This window comes from Alligator sinensis, unplaced genomic scaffold, assembly GCF_000455745.1.
Source record: "Alligator sinensis unplaced genomic scaffold, ASM45574v1 scaffold76_1, whole genome shotgun sequence".
NCBI lineage: Eukaryota > Metazoa > Chordata > Crocodylia > Alligatoridae > Alligator > Alligator sinensis.
The window spans coordinates 3562097-3579428 of NW_005841865.1; the positions used below are offsets into that span (position 1 = coordinate 3562097).

At 39.5% G+C, this 17332-nt stretch overlaps 1 protein-coding gene across 20 annotated transcripts in view; it reads right to left on the reverse strand.

Annotated features, from left to right (window-relative positions):
- ZMYND8 (zinc finger MYND-type containing 8) overlaps positions 1 to 17332 on the reverse strand; it is a 115461-nt gene that overhangs the window by 2606 nt on the left and 95523 nt on the right. For 15 of the 20 annotated variants that reach the window (XR_003091759.1, XM_025191594.1, XM_006016700.3 and 12 more), the window contains 8 exons: positions 16073 to 16579; positions 11123 to 11500; positions 9172 to 9362; positions 7264 to 7344; positions 5548 to 5626; positions 3509 to 3748; positions 3172 to 3329; positions 1680 to 1766 (listed from right to left, as the gene is read on the reverse strand). Coding sequence is in view for 15 of the 20 variants with exons in the window: in XM_025191594.1 (XP_025047379.1) it covers positions 1680 to 1766; positions 3172 to 3329; positions 3509 to 3748; positions 5548 to 5626; positions 7264 to 7344; positions 9172 to 9362; positions 11123 to 11500; positions 16073 to 16579 (1721 nt within the window). In the remaining 5 variants the exon portion in view is untranslated. Of the gene's footprint in view, positions 1 to 532; positions 697 to 1679; positions 1767 to 2545; positions 2986 to 3171; positions 3330 to 3508; positions 3749 to 5547; positions 5627 to 7263; positions 7345 to 9171; positions 9363 to 11122; positions 11501 to 16072; positions 16580 to 17332 lie in introns of all 20 variants that reach the window. The other 5 variants (XR_003091764.1, XR_003091762.1, XR_003091761.1 and 2 more) reach the window with 4 other exon arrangements.

Below are 17332 nucleotides of genomic sequence, written 5' to 3' on the forward strand. Positions count from 1 at the left end.
TAAGTGGAAACAGACTGGCTGTTAGAAAACCAGAGATCAAGGAAATCACTAAACAGGTCTTTATCCTGGAAAGGCAAAGATCTTTAGGCAGTTACACAGATCTTTTATATACACAGAATTTGATGAGAATAGGACAAAGTTTCAAGCCTTCTATTCTTCTATCCTTTGATCCTGCAGCATTGGTAAAATACCTTAAATATGTTGCAGTTGTTCCCCATAATAGGTACATTTCCAGTAAAGCCTCTACCTGATTTCCAGTTATGTGATTTTTTGCATACACGTGTGCATGCTCAGGCACTGGACTTTTTAAAAGACGGTTTATTTTTCACATTCGAAGCATTAGCACACTGATATGTTTGTAGCTGCACAGTACAGATGCAAGTATGCAAACACACAATTTTAAGCATGCTCACAGTCATTTTCAGCATAATTGACACATGTGCTCTCTATGCAGATCAAACGTCACTATTTTCTGAATGCTTCAAGGCCAAATGGTGATACTGAAGCTTTGGAGTTGTCATACTGAACCTACCTTGCTTGATGTTTGCAGTTTGATTTCAGAACAGTTACAATAGGCTCCGTATTGGTGGTGGTGGAATTCTGTCAGGGTAACCTGGAGCCAATCTGGCAACAGTTCTAAATGCTTTCTTAAAAAGGCACCAAGTACTCTCAATTGAGATTATTTTAATTAAACTGCTGTTGAGAAAGGAAATGAAGTAATGATATTCAGCTAAGAGCGCTTCAGAATGACACGTTTCATGGATGAAACAACAGCTATGAGACACTATGAAAATCACAAAGTTTTTTAATAAAGTAGTATGAAAATGAACTGAAGTTAGCTCCCTGAAAAGTGGCTAAATTCTATACTGCCAAATTTGCCACAAAAATGGGGAATATGTGGTGTAGAATGTCAGTGTGACACTAGCATTTTCTCTTCTTGGTAAGAAGAACTTTAGCTCAGATTGCATTCTGGCACAGAACTGCAGTGAGAGGGGGCATTATTAGTTGTTTATAAATTGCAGCATTAAACACAAAAAAGAAGCTCATTTCTCTCTCATCTTTGGTGATGCCTAGTGAGAAATTAAAGTGCCCTTCTGAGGTACATTTTGAATGGAAAAAAAGCATAGTGCAGACAGTTGCAGTGACATAGCCAACATTCCCTCTCAGTTACACAGTGTTGAATGTCCAAAGCCACATGGGCAATATAGTACTGATGAATACAGATTAACAGCTCCATTTGGGCAATGTTAGACCAGAACACTGGAATGTAACATGTAATATGATTACATAAGCCTCTTTTGGATACCACACGCAGAAGGTGCTATATAAAATAAATTATGTATTTACAATGACGGAGTGATCAAATAAGCACACCAAATGAGTGAATACCTTATCTTTAACATTCTAATGCAGGATGATAAGCTGACAGTGCTTTAGCTACATGCCCAATTACATAACTTTCCCTGGCTCCTTCTAATAACCAATGAAGAAACAGAAGGCATGACAAGGATGGAATGTTGAACTGCAAAATAAGGCAATTTGCACTGCAAATTGAGATTTGATACCAGTGAATTCATATCCTGATACAACAACAGACAGGAGACAACCCCCCAGAAATAGTGAGCAATTTTAATGCCAGGAACAGTTCAACTGCAGACTTTAAATGATGTCGTACTTACAATTGTGGGTTGAGTAGTTGGAATATAGGTGGTCTGTGGTACCTGGACCAGTTTTATAGGCTGGTTGCTTGTCACACCTGTTGCTATCTGCAGAGACAGCACAGGTAACCTCAGTAAAAGTCTCAGCTTTTACATAAATTCCAAATTAATTATTACTGTTATAATATGAAATTTATGTTGGATGCTTTGCTCGGGTAAAAAATTTAAAAATTTGTATCAATGAATTCACAGGTTACTTTTTTTTTTTTTTTTTAATAAAACAAAATTCAAATCATGAGCATGATCAATGTAAAACAGCATGATGTTTCAGGTAGAACAGCTATGTGTGTAAGTAACTCTAATTTTAAAAGTGAACCATTCCATGGCAGAAGTCTTCAATAATTGGTTTTTTGCTCCCCCCACCCAGTAACACCAGATGTAACAGACTGCACTGCCACAAACAATGCACATGGACATCAGCTGAGCAACTGAAGCTCAACAAAGTTCACCTCTCTTTCATTAGTGCATTTAAGTGAACTAGCATGCCTCCTCTCCTCCTCAAATGTGATCCACTCCAAGTTATCCCCTTTGGAAACATATCAAGATCTGGAGATCTAATTCCAGACATAATGGTGCTAAAAATGAGCACTAGATAGCTCTGTACTATGCTTCCCATTTAATTGGCCCTCAATGAGACATCATGCTGGAATCACAATATTTTAGAACAAGACAAATTTGTTTTTCAGTATTTTAGACACTCAGTGAGGCTCATACTGAGGTGGGGGATTGGTTGCAGATATGTATTGTTGAGGGAGCAGACCCATTTAATAAAGCTTGGAAGGACAGGAGAACATCAGTATTGAAATGGTGTTTAGTCAAAATCCTACCTATGAAGTGGAATCATTCTAACAGACAATTCTCTTCTATACGCAGAGCATCTGTACACTTTTGCCTACAGAACGTTATCAGAGTAGATGCCAAAGAGGTCTTCATAACTGCATACTTTTTCTTGTAACTGTAGATCCAGGTGAATTTCTGTATGAGTGTTATGAAATATTCTGGTACCCTAATGGCAGTTTGTTGTGACAAAGGACAAGTTGATTTGAATGAAGATCTTAAGCTTGGCCTCTGGATCCCCAGGCAAGAAGGATCTGGAAGTGCTGCAGTCAGGAGGCAAGTTGTACTGAAAGATCCATACCGGAAGCTATACTGTTAGGTTGTGGAGAAAGAGAGAGGTCCAGTCCCTCTTGGCTGGAAGGATGAGTCAAGCCAACATGAAGTGTTGTTGGGAATCAGTGAAGAGGAAAGGATTTTCTGCTCCCTTCTCCTATCCCAAAAGAATATTTTTGTCAAGATGAAGAAAAAAAAAGTACACCTCCCTTCATCAGTCCCCAAAACACTCAAGAAATGTACAAGGGGTCAAGAATTCCTGACTGCTCTAGAGATGACTTAAATTCAGGTTGAAAAGAAACTGGACACACTCTTAGGTTGAAGTGACTCCAGTGATACTCACTGTAACACTCTCTTTGCTTTTATCAGCTGCACTCTCCTTTTCCTTTGGGGTGCTGGCTGTTTCTGTGGGTGTAGGCTGTGCACTGGAGCTGGGCTGGGTTGATTTATTTAATGCTTCTGTGCTAATTTCAGGATCTGTTTCTTGTTGTGTTGCAGTTGCTAAAAATTAAAAAATTAAAAAAAGTTAGATCTAAAAATCAGCTGTCACTAAATGCAGCAGTCCACCCCACCTTATTGGCACTCCCTCACACACACAAATGAAGGACACCTAATCAGTCAATTCCATCCACCACATGTGCCCTCAATATGAGTAAATATAAAGTAGGCTTCCAGATTACCTGACTGTGTGCAAGATTTCATATGCTCTGGCCAGTGAGCTTGCTGGCAGGGATAATCACAGTAGCTAGTATTCCAACAGCAGTAGAAAATTGCCTCTTTCTTGCAGTTGGCACACCATTGCTTCTTCTTGGTTTCATCCACTGCTTGCTGCTTCTCCATCTCTAGCTGCTTCTTTACTTCAGCAATCAAACGATCCCGTTCCTGCTCTAGACTTTGCCGCATCTCAGCCATTGTTAATTCTAGTAGAGATGCACAGAAATATTAGCCTGTATTTCTCCCCACAGTAAGGTTTTGGTTATCATATTTTAAATTTAAACATCCAGGCAATCTGAAATTGCAAATACAACATATTTTTTACTTTATAGTTGAGCTGGGGCCATTCTGACCTGTACCTATGTATCATCTGAAAAAGTCTTTCATCCCCCTTTTTCATCCTAGGCTAACAGATTTTATCCTTTTTATTATTACTTGTATTAGTTAGCTCACAGATGGCCCAGAAAATGTATACTGTTATACACATACTGTAAAACAAACAAAGTCTCCCCCTCTACTACAGCTTCAGTATATAGATTCTGGCTGTGGAAGCCAAGTCCTGTATCAGTTTCATTCTATACATTACTTTTCAGAGAATAAAAAGGATCGTGGATCATTTTCTTCCCTTGGTAAACACAGTCATCAGTTCTATATTGTAGTTTGGCTCCTTTAGGCAGAAGAATAAGGCTGGCATTTCAAAAATAGCTTTCTCAGCTCATCATTTTAACAATGTAAAAGTTCCATATGAGACCCCAGGTCAGAGCATTTAGGGTGTATTTGCTACAGATCTAAAAACATTAACTTCAGCCTGCCTCTGGATTCAAGCTGGATGCCATCCCCAGTTGAACCAACTATAAGTAAGTATCTGATTATTCAGGCTGAGCTGTCAAAGGTGGTCATACACAATTTTACAGAAGCTGGTATGCCTTAAACATGCTGGCCTGGTGGGCCAACTAGATTTGGGGAACAACTTTAACCTTTTAGAAAATTTCAAAAACTCAGAAGTGCAATTTCAAAGTGCTCAGAAGTGCAAAAAGTCATGTTTGTTTAAATAAGTGGAATGACATACATAAACAAAAGGCTCCATCCAGACAAACAATTATGTATCTTCAAAATCTCAGCCCCCCATCCTCCCTTTCAGCTCAGCTGCATTCTGTCACAGGGGGCGGACTGAGATTGCATTTATAACAATTTGGTTGCACAGTCTTGGGCCAGTTTGGCCTTTACATACAAGTGAAAGGAACATTAGTGTTTCTCTAACTTGTGGCTTGGCTGCAACTTTTCCTCCTGCGAATCACTACATCGACCAATGATCACTGAAGTACAGAAGCCTAGGAGGGCAAGAGACTAGGAAGATGTCGTACAGTACCAGCAGTGATTAAAACTCCCATGTTGGGGAATCCACAGCTACACCTACAAGTTTAAGTCAATATCTTGAAGGCAGCTGGATCAGGCCTGAGGATCCATCACTTAATTTTTCAAATGAATCTTTTATCCTACTGCAAGCCATCACTAAGACAAAACAGTATTTGAAAACATAAATAAGCTTCCACCAGTTTTAATGGAAACAGGTTCAACTTTTGTGGGTGCATTAATGGAGGCTGGCTGATAATGAGATCCTTTATGACATTAATATAATACTGTTTATACAAGAGTAGCCCAAATTAGTCATTGATGAGTTAGGTCTCTTAAAGTTCTCTCATTTATCCCAAAAAATCAGAGACAAATTGCATTTTTTTCAGAAACCTTTTCGAGCCTAAATCTCTTTCAGTGGCTACACTGATTCCTCTGGTTTTCAGTAAATAGCAACTTTCTAAATTCCTGGGTACATGCTCAGTGACTTCAGCACACCATGTTCTGTTCCATTTTCTAGCCTTTTTCTTCATGGACACTTTGTATTGTAACATACTAAAGTTAATGTATACCAAAGCCCTTCAAATTCACTATGTATAAGATGATAGAAGGCAGGGTAGACTAGTCATGTTTTGCGCTGTACTTTACATACCTAGATTGTGTTTCATTTCTGAGAGTTCCGGCTGATGTAACCACTGAAGTTTCTCTATCTCAATCCTCAAACGACGAATCTGAAGCAAGGAAGAGATAAGATTTAATAAAATGGAAAATATGAGTGTGCTATATGTAACAAATTGCACTGAAACACTTAGAGAAAGTGGGATTACATACAAAGAACCTGCTCATCGTTTACACTGAGGCCCCTTTTAATTAGCAAAGGTTAGCAAAGGAACCTTTCATGTAAGGGAGAATTAGACCCCAGGAACAAATTCATTTAAAGATGTCCTGGGATATGAACCCTGATCCACATATGCATGGCAGGAGGCAAAATTTTGGGATCAGGGATCAGATCCCAAAAAGTATTCTTTCTACTCCTGGAACAACAGAAGGGAGTACACAGGCTGCCCTTGCATCAGCAAGCTGAAAGCAGGTCTGGGGCTTGGACTGACAATCAGCTCATTGTCTAGTCCAATCCTGGAATGATCCCAGGATGCCACAGTCACCCTCAGACTCGCACCCCAGCACCCCTCTCTGCTGCCACTGGGGTTGCCACTGTGACAGTCCTCACGCCCCAGTTTGGATCCAGCCTGCAAAAAGCCCTGCACTGCAGTCTAAATCCAGGTTGAGGCCCCAAGTGAGTTTGACACTCCTGTTCTACATTATATGCAGAATATTTTTTATGGCTGGTTGGCCATTTTATGGTGCCTTAAATAGCACTCTTGCCATTTATGTCACAACTGACACATTAATCACATAATAAATGTAACATGTAGAAGGCTCCAAGTATTTTGACCAACTAAACAACATTTCCAGTTTTCCAAAATTCTTGCTTTGCTAGGATCTCCCATCGTAAAAAGCATACAATTATTTTAAAAGGCAAGACACTACCACTAGTGCCTGACTCATCTCTCATTTACATCATTTTTTATACCAACATAACTCCACTGACTTCAATAAAGTCATTCATGATTTATGCCAACTGAAGTGAACTGAAAAATCAGGCACCTTGTCTCTAAAAACTGCTAGACAAAATGACATTGGGCTTCACACGTCCTTGTTCTGAACCAGTCTCCCATCCATCAGTTTTGATTCTAGTTATTTATATCCTTTAATTGTTTCAAATGGAACCAGGTTTGGCAATATGCTTCTCATTCATTTACTGTCAGCTGGGCATAACAAACTGGTTATTTGCTATTCTTGGCGGGGGGGAAATAACAGTACACTCTTCTCCTCAAAAGTTCTCTTGCTCATATCTGAAAGCAGTTTACTGCATTTTCAGAAGAAAGCACTAATTACAAATGTATGAAACCCCTTTAGTGTAAAGTCAGAAAAATAAATGTTTAAAATGAAACACTACATAAAAATATATCTTAGGTTCTGATTTCAATCTACAAAAGAGTAAACCAAGTTAAGGCATAAGACTCAGATCTTCAACTGGCTAAATTTTGAAGACCTGAGTGCAAAGGCTCAGACTCTTTGTGCCTAAACTCTGTGGCATGCAACAATGTTTTAGGATGTTTATCTGTTACAATTGCTATAGCTGTTGCAGCACAGAGGTCAGATTCCACTGGCAACTTCAATTTCCGATTCCTTTACGATAGAGGCTCATTTTCTCATGTGATTTTAATACAAGATTTTTAAAAACATTTGCTGACTTACTAAATTTAAACGAATGTAATAGTGTGTGCTAAGAGCAACAAATACAAACCTCAGCTATTGTACTTCCAGTGGTATTTTTTGAAAGATCATTGTATATTTCAGTCATTGTTCCTTTTATTGCATCCATCATCTGGAACAGAAATAAAAAGATGACTTTTTCCAACATCTATTTTTAATGGCCAAACCATTTTTAATGCTTTTTTGTCCTTAGCCTTATGACCTTACACAGCTGTTAAAATGCCACATACCTGTCTATGCATTTACTAGGATCAGTTTTTTAAGCTTCTAGTTAGGATGTACGAAGAGATCTGTGATTACGATTTTGGAATGATTTTCTAATGGATGCTGCTGGAACTAGTACTAAAGTGAACCTAACCTCAAAACAAGTTGGATTATAGCCTCCTAAGTAACAAATTGCTTCTGAAAAATGCCTGAAAAACAAACCAAAAAAAACACCAAAACTAAACAACCTCCCACCCCCTAACCAAGTAGAATCCAATGGAGGTAGAATCCTTACTGCTCTGCTGCACAGGCAGACAATAAAATACAATATGGAGTTGGATTTCTTCACAACCTCAAGCTTACCTCACTCCCAACTCACCCCCCAACCCGTCTCCCAAGTGCTGATTGCTGGCTCCCTGTTTATGAACAAACATAAAAGTGAAATATATAAAAATCCTGCCTTTTGACACACACAGAAAAAATGAAGCTGACAGTCTTTCAGAGTAAGAAAGACATGAAGTCTGATTAATAGTAAAACAGTCTTGGTGGTAACTTGTAGTCTGTCACAGAGCCCTAAGATGTGATCTTGGCAATCAGAGACAGAGATTTTGAAAGTGCTGTGGAAGAAATCCAACATGCCATTCATATTTTTGGGGATTAACTGCATTTTTCACTGTACTTCAAATTCAGTCAACCCTTTATATGGTTACCTGTATTAGTACTAAGATGCTAAGTATCTTACTCTATAAAATACTGCATTTCTGCTCAACTAACATACATGAAGCTCTGGTCCCCTGTATCTTTTCAAGTGAAACATCAAATCAATGGCGTATATAAACCTACTAGCTCTGTGTATGTACATACACATTACATGGTAAAAGGCTACAATAGAATCTGGGGTGTACATGGTATACAGGTGTTGCACTGACTGATGAAGAAAAAAGAAATAAGGAACAGGTGTATCATTCCCTTAATAATGAAACCTGGGTCATGTGAATTAAGTAGTACTGTATATGATCATATAATTAAAGCCCATATCATGACACAAGGAAGAAAAATAAAGGTTCAAAGGGAATGTTAATTCTAGTATTTCCTGACTTCCAGGTGCTTGACTTTGCAGCTTTAATAACATGTTTTTACTGTTCTCTAGATATTTTCCTAGCTTCTGAAGAAAAAAAAATACTGATGATGTACAACTGTCACTACTACTTATGTCAGACTAATTAATCTTTAGGTTTACAATTATTTTTTATTTTCACACAGGCTAAGCATTTGTGATACTTCCAGTTACCATTTGGTGAGCACACAGTGTTTTAAAGACCAGGTTTTATTTGTCTTGTTAACAGAAATCTATAGAAAGTGAATTTTACTAGCATTAATGGGAATTATTCTACAATACTGAGTATAGCACTATTCTTTTAAGAAATATGGAAAATACATTTCCAATCCCCCTTCATATAATAAAAATGAGTAATTAGGGAGACAAGGAAGGAGATGCTACTTTAATAATTGCTGAAATAGTAACTGTAACGCACGGTATACACTTGTCTGTGGGCTGAACTGCCAGATGGCTGCATCAAACCAGGTGTTAAATGATGGCTCGGAAGTTTGATCTTTCAACAAACTCTGTCTGTTACTGAGGACAGGACACAAAACTTCCACACAGTTGACAACTGACTGAATGCTTAATACTTTTATTCTGAAGTTATTAAGAAAACTTTGTTAAAGAACTTACTTTGCTAGTGTACTTAGCAATATCTGCAGCCACATCAGCTGAAGCCGTTGCTATTGGCAAGTCTGTATTAACTGAAGAAGAAAGCGTACTTGCAGATCCAGAACTGGTAACCATAGAAACAGGCTGAGTACTTGTAACCAAGGTGATAGTTGATGTGGAAGTGCTCTGAGTGATCTCTTTTTGCTGTACAGCTAAGAAAACAGAATATAGAGCTGATTCACTGAATATATACATCAATTAAATCGGAGAACTACCAGGCACACTGCTATCGAACTGCTTTATAGTGCCCTGTTGCTAACAGCACCTTTGGTAAGTGTAGGCACCTAGCTATTTCACTGGGCTACAGCTGGTTTGTTTTTGCCACTATTAGTTAGAAACCTAAGTGACAAACTGACAACCATGATACTGGCCCTTATTAATCAACTGGCCACTCTTATATTTGATCTAAAAGAAAACATAGCAATACATTTTCCGAGCATACCCGTCTAAAGTTTGACCAAGGCATAAGTCCCTCCTGTAAATCTGAGTCTCACTGCAATCTCCTAAACTTCTTTATCCTGCTGTTCAGAGGGATTTGAATTAACCTTTAACCTATTAACCTTCCAGCATGCAGAACTTCCAGCTAGTACCTATGTACAGGCTGTGCTGCAATTTGGAATCATTGTAGAGGGCGCCAAACGCCTGCATATTCTAGTCTCCATTTGTCTTGATATGAGGCTCTGTCAGCCACGTTAAAATGTGTCAACAAACAATTGACCCTTTTTTTTTTTTTAAATCAGTTGAAACTATGCTCTGTGTTACAATGTATCTTACAACACCTTGTTTCAGTCTCATCTTTTTGATTCCCTTTCATTCTTTTGTGATTGATTCTGCTTTTATTACACGTATTAGTTTTTCATTCCCTTTCATGAATAATTTTTGCCATAGCTTATCCAAATCGAGAGAGAGGCAGTTTGGCCTTCAGCTGGCTGAGGCATGAGAATTGTAACATCACCCTACCTCAATTAAGCAAATAATTTTGTTCATATCCATGCTTAAGCCTAGCCTGAGACACTCTTGCTTATGACGATTAATGGCTTACTTCAAGTACTTCATAATAAGAACACCCCTCTGTGTTGAAAATGGAGTAACTGCCGTAAAAGTAGCTCCCCCTGGCTATCTGTGTCCATTTAACATTCTTCAGATTTGGAGATACACTAAAACAACTCCAATCAGCTTCCTTTTTTTTTTTTTTTTAACCAAAGTACATGTAAAATGGCATAAAGCTAGATGTAGTGTGACTTTTGAATGATCCTAATAAACTGTATATTAATTCTTAATGTCTGTATTGAGCTTTAAAACATGACTTTATACTCTCCGTAAAATATAAGGCTTCATCGTATTTTACACTTACTTTCCCAATTAATTTTTATATGAAATTTGCTCAGTTTACAGTGTCAAACTCAGTGTAGGATCTGAGACTCAAACTGCTTCTTCCTTGCTCATGTATTACCACAAGCAATAAAAAACCCCTATAAAACAAAAAAAAAAAGCCTTTGGTAACAGCCGTGCAATCTTGTTGTTGTCAAATTACACTCTCTTTCAAGTGGGAAGATCAGCCTTTGGGGAAATGGCCAGGTAACTGATGCCCAATTTGATGTTAACATGTTAATTGTTCTACTGATAGGTGATCCAGAAAATAATTCAGTTTACTCTTCCAGACTTGTGACAGCTGACCATGGCAAAAGATATACAGTCTTATTGACATTAATATAAGAAGATATGACTCTATATACACACCAGAGAAAGTAGGCATGTTGAGTATGTTGCTGCATTTTAGAGTCACTTTTCAGGGTAGAACCACATTTTGAGACTGTTTTTATGGAAGAATTCCCAGTTAGACAGCTTTGTAGCACTGATGGCTACCAGAGACTTATGGCATCACAGGCACATTGAGTTAGAAAGTGTATACCTTTAACTGCCTGTCTCGTCTGATATCTTGTCCCTTGAGAGGACTGAGGTTGCTGTGACTGAGACTGCTGGCTCTGCTGCTGTTGCTGCTGCCTCTGCACCTTTTGCATGTGCCACTTCTGAGACGATGTTTGAAATTTATTTGATGAATTCCACACTACTCGTTGTACAGCAGGGGCTGTTTCCTTAGGTAAAAGTGGCCTCTGCTTTTTCACAGGACTGCCCGTAGCTGCAGCTGGAGCACTGACAGTAGAAGTAGCACTAGTAGTAGCTGTGACACCAGCTGGTGGAGTTTGTGCTGCAGAGCGGGTAAGCACAGGACTTTCAGAGGGAGGAGGTGGGTTGCTTGCATTAGAAGAAGGTGGAATTTTACCTGCAACTAAACAAATGTAAAACATAATATTCAGTTTGTACTGACACATCTACTGTGCTGATTTCCAGTCTGGAAAAGAGTGAGCAATGTAAAAGACACATGCACAAATTATTTAACTGAAAATGCAATTCCCATTCTCATTCTCATCTGAGCAACTAGTGGCAATTCCCAAATGATAGACACTGCAAAAAAAATTGTTTTTCCATCTTCTTTGTCATAGTAATGTGGCAGATAAACATGTTAGGATGCAGCTGTCACTCCAGGGGGAATAGTGGGTTCACATAAATGAATCATGAATTAGAAAGAAAACAATTTTACTCCACTCTTGAAATTACTTCAGAAGACAAACAAAACCAAAGAGGTGTAAGAAGAGGACATTCACAAAACACTGTAACAAAAGGTCGACTGGCAATTTTGTAAGCAAATGAATTGTCTCCAGCATACCAGAGATTTGTGTGTTCACCATACCACTATTTCCCACAGCTTATTACTTGATCCACTCTCAGATGTATCAAAACTTTTTCCACCCGCAGTAGTGTAACAGCTGAACATTAGTATTCCATTAATTAAAGGTGCACCAATAAAGAATTTCTTGGCTGATACCAATGGCTGATTATTAACCATCCATATTGGCCGATACCGATCTGATAGCAGATTTACAGGAATGCAGCCCGGTAGTTGGAGACAGTAAGTCTGTGGGGGAGGAAGCGGCGTGGGGGCCTGCACCGGCCTCTTCCTGGCAGGGGAGCTGGGCCGGGGTTGTGTTCCGGGCAGCCAGAGGCGAGGTGGGCAGAGGCAGAACTGGGAGGAGAGGCTAAAGGTGGCAGAACTGGGTGGAGTGGCTACAGGAAATTTTGGGGTGGCTACAGCCCACCCCGTAACCACCCCTCCCAGTGCCCAGCACAGCCCCAGTCCAGCCCCCCTGCAGGGAAGAGGCTGATGCAGCCCCTGGCCCTGAGCTTGCCTCTGCCTTGTTCACAAATCAGGGGAGGCACATGCCCCCCCCAAATCCTCCCCCAGGAATGCACACAGTAGCGGGGAGCCGTCCCCACCCTCCTGGACAAGCCATTGTGGCTCTGTCCTGCTCCTGGGGTTACATTCACTGCCCTGGCTGGGCAGCACCTCCCCCTGCCCCTGCACCTCTCCATCCTTCACTGTAGGGGCCTCAATCTGCCTCCCATGCAGCATTTAATTGGTGACATTATTGGCTACACTGGCTAAAAAAAGCCGATTGCTGATAATGTTAATTTTCCTGTTATTAGTGCCGATCCAATATGCCACTGATATACCAGTGCACCTCTACTATTAATGAAGTAATAGTAATTTATTTTTCAGTATCACTTCTGACCATGTTAGCTGCTCAGGTCTCTTACAGAGATGCTCACATTACCAACTACATGACTGTTGTCTGTACTTAGTAATTAAAAGTGCCTTGACACAGCAGAATTCTTAGCACGATGCGAGTACTCGGTGCAAGGGATGCCTCGCTACGGCGGGAAAAGCCTTGGTGCAGTGATCAGCTCCCGCCAAAAACTAGCAGCTGCACTGTTTGGATGCATGCTACCGATTGGCTCATTGTAAATTATTCATACCCGGCAGCTAGCAATTGGCTCACTAGCCGTATAAAAGCTTGGGTAGTTTCCGCCCAAGTCGGAGAACTCGGCGTGTACGTTGGGAACGAGTTCCTCGTGTACCTTGGAGAAAAATTGGAGGCCTGATCAACCACCAACCACTTCCCGTCGCCGAATGTTCTGATGTACCCCGCACCCTGCATGCTCGGAAAACATCGGTGTGCCACCCGGTTTCTTTCTTTTGTTTGTAACCTGTACGGAGCGTGCCTACACTGTGTGCATTGACGCAAGTCCCTGTATGTCAGTTTGTAAGTAAAGTTCTTTTCAATTCAACCAGTACGCGTTTGTGCCTAATTCCACTCCATCGGTGCGGCCCCAATTCCGGCTATACTCGGCCCCCACAACTGTAAGAGTGGGTGGCCTTCTGTGATGAAACATGTCAGTCAGAAGATCATTGTTTATGGATGGAACATGAATGGACAATTTTATTCTTTATTTAGAAGGATAATATAAACCCAGAATTGAAACACAGTATTCTATTATTACCTATGACTGTTGGCATTGTCAAGTCAGAAATGTAACTGAAGCAACTGCCATGGGCAGTCCCAATCTGAAAAAGGATTCCTTTGCTCACCGGATCATAATAATAGGGCCAGAAATAATTTGTTGTCCAATCCAATTTTCTCCAGTTTGCAGAATAAGTCTGACAAAATTTAATAGTAGGGCGTGGTATCCTAAATTTGGACAGGAGCGCTGTAGTTTGAGCAAATCACAAGATAATCTGGTACAGAAAGTGTGTGAAATTCATGTTCGACTGAAATAAATGTAAGAGGAAGACAATTCAGGCTTGGATTATAATAGTGGAGCCTGGATTAATGCATAAGTGAACTAAAGAAACATTTCTCTAACCACTGCAATAAAAAAAGATTAACTTTGCCTTGTCTAATAAACTTCTGTGAAACTAATCTCTAAATTGTGTGTAGAAGGAACCATGTCAGAATGCTTAAAAATAGTGAATAACTTTTAGTATCAATCATTACCAGTTTAAACAATTTCTATACACTACATTACAGGCATCCCCCGCCATTCGAGAGGGATAAGTTCTCGTATCCCCCGCAAATGGCGAAATCCATGAATAAGGCACTGCGTTCATGAATACAGTCTGCGTTCATAAAAGCAGTGCCCCCAGCAGCTGGGAGAGGGGCACAGCTCTGGCGGGAGTGTGATGGCAGCAGTGAGAGCCCAGCGGCGGGCAACAAGTGCAGAGCTCCCGAGGAGCTCCTGCAAGTGTATAAAGTGCATTTAAAATGCAGGTTCAGCATTCGTGATATTTGAAACAGTGAATGCCGAACCCGCAAATAGTGAGGGTTTCCTGTATTTTCAAATCATTAAAAGAAAGTTTAAACATTTAAATATATATTACATCTGTAAGCAAAATATAGTTTTATCATATTAGGTATATCATTTATCTGTTAACACACTTCAGTTGTATTACCTATTTATAAATCAGCATAAAACCACTTTGAGTAACTAACTGTTTTATTACATAAGAACCTTGATATGTATAGACAATCCCAAAATTAAGTTAATATCTAAAAGGGTATCGTATACTACCTTTAAGTTCAACCAGATGCTCAACTTTCTTCAGTAACTAACAGAAAAAATTACCTATTATATCCCAATTTTAAGATTCAAAGTTCAAAAGCACCAAATAAGCACTAAAACATGACAATACTTAAATTATATGGGATACTTGAGTCAATAAGGCTGTTTACAGCTATTAAAACAAACAAACAAATAGCACTTTATTTTAAACTCGGCATGTTCATGCGCTGAGCCCAGCACACATCCAGAAGAGGCACTGCATTAGTTGGACCCAGCTCGTCCAATGCCTATATAGATTGGGTACTTTAGTGGGGCTTTTTTGGCACGTTTACCTTATAACTGATTCAATCAGCTTTTAGATAAAAGTGCCAAAACGCCCTGCTTAAACACCTGATCTCTACAGACAATGCAGAGCCAAGTCAAACTAATGTCCTGTTTCTTCTGGTAAAGCACTTTTTTTTTTTTTTTTTTTTTTTGGGGGGGGGGGGGGAGGTTGTTATGTCTAAAAGCAGCCAGTGTGTTTAACTAACCTACAAAAAAACAACAAGTAAAGGAAAAAAAGGTGTTTCAGCATAAAAAGCTGAATGTAGCATTGTACATAATTTGCTTGCTTTTATCACTTTTATTAATGAGACTATATACATTCTATGTGTTTGACCCAGCTAAACTCTTACGAAAGGCTGCAGTTTGGGGGGAGGGCTTACTATAATATAAAAGTTATCATTGAAATTAAAGATCTTGAAAAACCAGAAGAGAAAATTCCAGATTTATGCAAGGTTGCATATTATATGTGCCACCTTAGCAAGCAATGTTGAAATCCACCACTACTCTCTTGTGAATTGTTTTACTTAGAAAGATTCATTAATTTATGTGAGGAATGAAAACCTAGTCAATAAGTGGGAAAAATCAATAATAAAATATCCATACCACGATGAAGAATTTCCATTCAATGATAAAACTGAAAATTATAGGTTTATTGCTTTAAGGCAGAGATTCTCAGCCTCTTTAGACTCAAGCTACCCCTTGGAAAATACCAGCTCTTAGTTTTCACTCAGTTTTTGTTTTTTGTTTTGTTTTGTTTTTTTGGGGGGGGGGGGGTTGTTTTTGTTTGTTTTTTTTTTTTTTTTTTACAACAGAGCAATTCTTCTGTTGAAAAGAACTCAGAAAGACCACAACAGATAAGAACGTTTTTGACACTACGGACTGAAATCTCCAAGTTTATCTTGTGAATCATATTTGTACAACTAACAGTGCTAACACTGCATGGCATCCATTGCCACCCTTGAAAGGATCTCAAGGCACCTGCAGGTGGCATTGCATCCTGCTCAAGAATCACTTTGATAACTACCACATATTAAAAAAAAGAAAAAGAAAAAGAAGAACAAAAATCAATTCAACTTACCATCTTGTTTAGGGGGTGGTTCCTTAGGTTCTTTCTTATTTTTCCTTCCTTCACGCCCACAATGATCCTCCCCTAGATCGATGACAAGTTCACTCTCTGAATCAGAGTCTAGACCCAGATGCACTGTTGGAGAGTCTGTCTCATCTTTACCTTTCAGTTTTTCCTTTGCAGGATGCTGCAAACTTTTTCCCTTTTCAGAAAACTCTTTTTCAGAGTCTGTATTTGCCTTTTCTTTAACTGGAACATCTGTTTTCTCTGCTGATGGACTTGTGCTTTTAAGCTCTTCTTTGTCTTCAACCTGAGCTGGTGTTTTAGGTTTTTTTTTCATGGTCAGTGACTCTTTGTCACTTCTTCCACTTTCCTTATCCTCTCCATCTTCTTGATCATTCTTTGATTTCTGATCTTCATCAGTGATATACTCACTGTCACTGGTGTCCGATTTTTCAGAATCCTCAGAGTCACTGTGTTCCACTGCAGTGTAAACATCCTCAGAGATTTCATTTATTCCTAATAGAAAAAAGAACCATATTCCATATTGACTGCATACTTTGTGACATCACAGAAAAAACAAGGTTTTTGTATGATTCCATACACTGAAGTACAAGTAAATTTGTACTGTTACACTGACTTAACATTAATAAGCTACTTACTCCTTTTCCTGAGGCCTTACATCTCACTATTTAAGAATATCAAAATTCATGAGAGAGACTTTCTATATGATCTAATTCGCATTTTACTGTATTTAATCCTCGGCAATCCCTTTTTTGTTTCTTCCTGTATCTCCTTGTTCTAGATTTGTCTAATCCAGGGCCTAGTTTGGCAAATGTGCGTATGTACAATTTTTGTCAAATAAGTAACCTTATATTAGAATCTATGAGTGCTCACAGATATATGCTCCCCACTGTATAAGTTACAGTGAGCCCCCAGACCCAACATATGTTTGCTGTTGGGTCTGGCAGGTTGGGGGATGGAGTTTAAGTTTGTCTGCAGCTGCTTGTCCCCTAGCTCTGCTCCCCACCACCCCTGCGCTGTCTTCAGAATGGGAGGGAGGGAATGGGGCAGAGGGAGCTCAGTCTAGGGTTTGCCCTTGGGGGCTCCAATCCACCTGCCCCACCATCCAGCGCAGGCTGGGCAAACAAACCCCAGACAGCGCTCCCTCCCCTCCCTTCTCCTCCTCCCATTCTGAAGAGGGCTCCTAGCATGCACTGACACAAGTTAATGAAGGCACTTTGCTTTGGAGCGCCTTCATTTGAACCCTCA